The sequence below is a fragment of the Primulina eburnea genome, chromosome 4 (assembly GCF_022965805.1).
Source record: "Primulina eburnea isolate SZY01 chromosome 4, ASM2296580v1, whole genome shotgun sequence".
Classification (NCBI taxonomy): Eukaryota; Viridiplantae; Streptophyta; class Magnoliopsida; order Lamiales; family Gesneriaceae; genus Primulina; species Primulina eburnea.
In genome coordinates this window covers 6,857,844-6,862,135 of record NC_133104.1, presented here as the reverse complement: position 1 = coordinate 6,862,135, position 4,292 = coordinate 6,857,844, and the positions used below count along the sequence as shown (strand labels likewise).

Sequence of the window (4,292 nt, the reverse complement as noted above, 5' to 3'; positions counted from 1 at the left end):
AAGAATAAGCATATACTTCTAGTACAGATTTATGTTGATGATATCATTTTTGGGTCAACTAACCCCAAATTGTGTGCAAAGTTTGGAAAATTGATGCAGGATAAATTCAAAATGAGTATGATGGGAGAATTAACATTCTTCTTAGGATTACAAATTAAACAACTGGATACTGGAATTTTTATAAATCAAGCCAAGTACACCAAGGAGCTTCTGAAAAAGTTCGGTATGGAAGCATGCTCTGCTGCTTCTACTCCAATGAGCTCATCTATTAAACTTGATAAGTGCAAAATTTGAACTTAATTTACCTTTGAATCCATTTTGAATTATGCCTGTTTCGAACAGAATTACGCGTTTTTGGTTTGTTTATGTTGTCATTTCAGGAATGGAGAAAATAGCGGACACGAAGCCAAGTGAACCAAGAAATGCAAGACCACGAGCACGCCATGGGACAGAAGTGCGCGCACCATCGCGCCACTTCACGCGCAGTCGCGCGCCCATACACTCAAGCCTCGGACAGAGCCTCGCGCGCGCCCGCGCGAGATCACGCGCAGCCGCGCGCAATGATGTGCAGGATGATCGACAGTGGCTGGCGCGCCACCGCGCCAGTTCATGCGCACCTGCACGTACAGACCCGAGAGCAACGTGCGCCAGCGCGACTTCATGCGCGACCGCGCGCATACATGCATGGGCAGATGAACAGCAACTCGTGCGCCACCGCGCCATTTCATGCGCCACCGCGCGCGCGCCGCGTCCAGAATATTATAAATTGCGCGAACTAGGTCAAACTCGGGTTTATCAGCCGCCGTGGAGAGAAATCACACGAAAATACACCATCTTGGAGAGGAAAAGAGGCGAGAAACGGAGTGCATACACGAGACGAAGATTCAGAGGGCGAAGAACAGCCACAAATACGAAGAACGACAGATCTGGGAACAGAGACGACACTTCGGATTTGTTATCTTTTCCTTTGTTTCTTTATTCTACTGTGTATCGATGCCTAGAATTACAAATATGTCTTGTTTTCTCTTGGATTTCGTGATGAACTAAATTCCCATTCTAGAGAATGACGTAACTCTGTTGATACAATGATTTGACACCGTTGTTTATGTGATTGAATTCCGCTTTCGTTTAATTGTGTTCTCTGCGTTTACTGCACTGCAATTTACTGGCCATAAATTGTTTGTTGTTTGATTAATCTTATAACTCGGGAGAAGGACTAGGATTATAGATCATTAGAGACACATCGTTAAATGTTTATAGCGTTCGGAAGGCGTATAACTTTAGCGAGGCTTAGTAAGAACATTGTTTGCATTTATCTATGAAACGTAGATTCGAATTAGGAATAATTGAATCGAAGTTGATAGATACACTTTATTCGTCACTTGGGAAAGGGGGAATAAAACAATCTAAGTGTTCTTGGCCATTAATTGATTGGAATTCAGGAATATAAATTAAACTGTGAATAGTTATCGTGGAAACTTTGTGAAATCATTTCTCTAGATACTTTCTCTCATTATTATCTCTCGATTCGGTGACTTAATTACTTCATTGTTTTCAGTTAATTCATTCAACCAAACCAACCGTTTATTCAATTTCTCTAACTAAAGTTGAGACTATTTTAATTACAAGAATTGATATACAATTTTACACACACTCCTCGTGGGATCGATATCTGTACTCTAACCAGTACTAAAACTTGACACCGTACACTTGCGGTAGGAAAACGTGCAACAAGTTTTTGGCGCCGTTGCCGGGGAGTGTCAAATTTGAATTTATATCAGTATTGTTACCAAGTAGACTTGACTTTAATTTAGAGTTTATTTTTATTGTTTTACTTTGTTATTTTATAATCTTCTCTGTTTTTACAGTGCATGCGAAAATATACAAATCCCGACTTGCTGGTTTTTGATCCTGAAATCGAAAGAACTGCCAGGAGATTAAGGAAAGCAAGACGAGAGAAGATTAAAGAAATGGCTGAATCAGAGATCATCAGAACAAGCTCCCACGAGAGGTGCCAATCCGAGAACATTTCCGCCCAGTCATTAACGCTCACTATTCTGGAATAGCTCGTGGAACCATTGCTGCTAATAACTTCGAGCTAAAGCCCGCACTGATCAACATGGTTTAACAGAACCAGTTTGGAGGTGCAGCCACAGCAGATCCCCATCTTCATCTCAGGACTTTTCTAGAGATCACGGACACGGTAAAAATTAATGGTGTTTCTGACGAAATTATTCGATTGCGTTTGTTTCCGTTTTCTCTCAGGGATCAAGCAAGGAGCTGGCTCCAATCTCTGCCGCTAGGGAGTATTACTACATGGGCAGATTTGGTCACAAAATTTCTGTCAAAGTATTTTCCTCCTGCCAAGTCTGCTTAGCTGAAAATAGACATCACTAACTTCAGGCAGAGGGAATTTGAAGTGTTATATGAGGCTTGGGAGAGATACAAAGAACTGCTCAGAAAATGTCCGAATCATGGATATGCAGAATGGGTTCAGATTGAGCTCTTTTACAATGGTCTGGATGGGCCAACTAGAGGCAATGTGGATGCAGCCGCCGGAGGTACTATTTTTTCTAAAACACCTGATGAAGCTTGTGAATTACTTGAACAGATGACCATCAACAGTTATCAGTGGCCAAGTGAGAGATCAGGAGTACAGAGAACAGCTGGAGTGTATGCCGTAGACCCGATCACATCACTGACTGCACAGGTTTCGGCATTGACAGCACAAATTGCAGCGATGAACAAGCCAGGCCAATCTACGTCTGATGTAGCTTTGGTAACTGCTGCGGAAGAGCCGGTTGTGGAAGAAGCTCAGTACATTAACAATCGTGGCTATGGAGGCTACAGAGGTAACCCTCCCCCTAACACTTATCACCCTGGTTTGAGAAACCATGAAAACTTTTCTTATGCAAACAATAAGAATGTGTTGAATCCCCCACCGGGGTTCAATACATCAAATGGGGAAGGAAAGCCATCATTTGAAGATTTAGTGGGTACGTTTGTTGTTGAATCTGGTAAGAGGATGTTTAAGACTGAATCTAGACTTGACAACCTTGAGACACACATGGCGAGTATCGGTGCTACCCTGAAAATCCTTGAGTCGCAATTTGGGCAGATAACCAAGCAACTCACGTTCCCCACCAGGTGCAGTACAAAAGACTGCAGATCCACATCTGAGGGAAGTAAATGCTATCTTTATACATCATGAGGAAATTGAGATGATAGAAGGAGAAAAGAAAAAAATTGATTGCACACCCAGCCGGGAGGATAAGAAGACTCCAAGCAAAGGAAACCGAGGTAAGAAAGGTATGAGTTCTGATTTTGATCAATGCATCGATATTTCTTTACTTCCCTATCCCCAAAGATTTTTACAATTAAAGGCTGAATTTCAAAAGAAAAAAAGTCTTGAAGAACTCAAGACCTTACACACTAACAGTCAGTCTGCAGAGCAGGAAGAGTTGGCATCCCCAAGAAACCTTCCGAAGAAGATGCAAGACCCCGGAGAATTTATCGTACCATGTGAAATAGGGGGTCAATCAGTGGAAAAAGCTATCTGTGACTCAAGAGCGAGCATAAATATAATGCCAAGTTCTCTTTATGAGAAACTTGGACTGAGCAGGATGAAACCCACAGGACTAAGCTTACAGATGGCGGATAGATCGATCAGGACACCGCTGGGTATTGTGGAAGATGTTGAACTTAAGATTGATAAAATAAGGCTTCTAGCAGATTTTGTGGTGCTTGACATGGGGAACAGTCAGAATGTTCGTACTATTTTCGGGCGACCATTTTTGGCTACTGCTGGAGCCATCATTGATTTGAGACAAGGAAAACTGACCTTGGAGGTTGATGGTAAAAATGTAGAACTCAGGGCTTCCACGAAATCATACGACCCACCATGAACATGATTAGTGAGCGTCGGGCTGATGACGTTAAACCAAGCGCTGTGTGGGAGGCAACCCGCATTTATTTATTTTCGCATTCACTCTGCCTCATTATTTCATTTCAATTTCATAGTTAATATATATATTTTTTAATCTTCTATATTTAAGTATTAATTTGCATTTTGTTATTCTTTTGCGGGTAATTTATAATAATAAAAAAAAAAGGCAGACGCATGCGCGCCCATGCGCGACATCTCGCGTGGCAGCGCGCTCAGGACCACTCGGATTTACAGAAGCTCGCGCGCCCCAGCTCCATGTTACGCGCGATCGCGCGCACAGCAAATTTCGACGAAGACAGTAGGTCACGCGCGATAGTGCAATTTCTCGCGCGACCGCGCGTACTCC

The 4,292-nt window shown here is 42.6% G+C and overlaps 1 protein-coding gene and 1 non-coding gene across 2 annotated transcripts; one reads left to right on the top strand and one right to left on the bottom strand.

The window, feature by feature from the left end:
• The first annotated feature begins 382 nt into the window (after positions 1–382).
• LOC140830035 (uncharacterized) lies at positions 383–3,905 on the top strand. Its single transcript, XM_073193315.1, has 4 exons — positions 383–454; positions 1,869–2,011; positions 2,404–2,852; positions 3,148–3,905. Exons 1-4 carry the CDS (start codon positions 383–385, stop codon positions 3,903–3,905), a joined length of 1,422 nt encoding a protein of 473 aa, XP_073049416.1.
• On the bottom strand, positions 2,375–2,481 carry LOC140831292 (small nucleolar RNA R71). Its single transcript, XR_012117861.1, has one exon. It is a non-coding gene; the product is annotated as a small nucleolar RNA R71 (small nucleolar RNA).
• Positions 3,906–4,292: the final 387 nt, after the last annotated feature.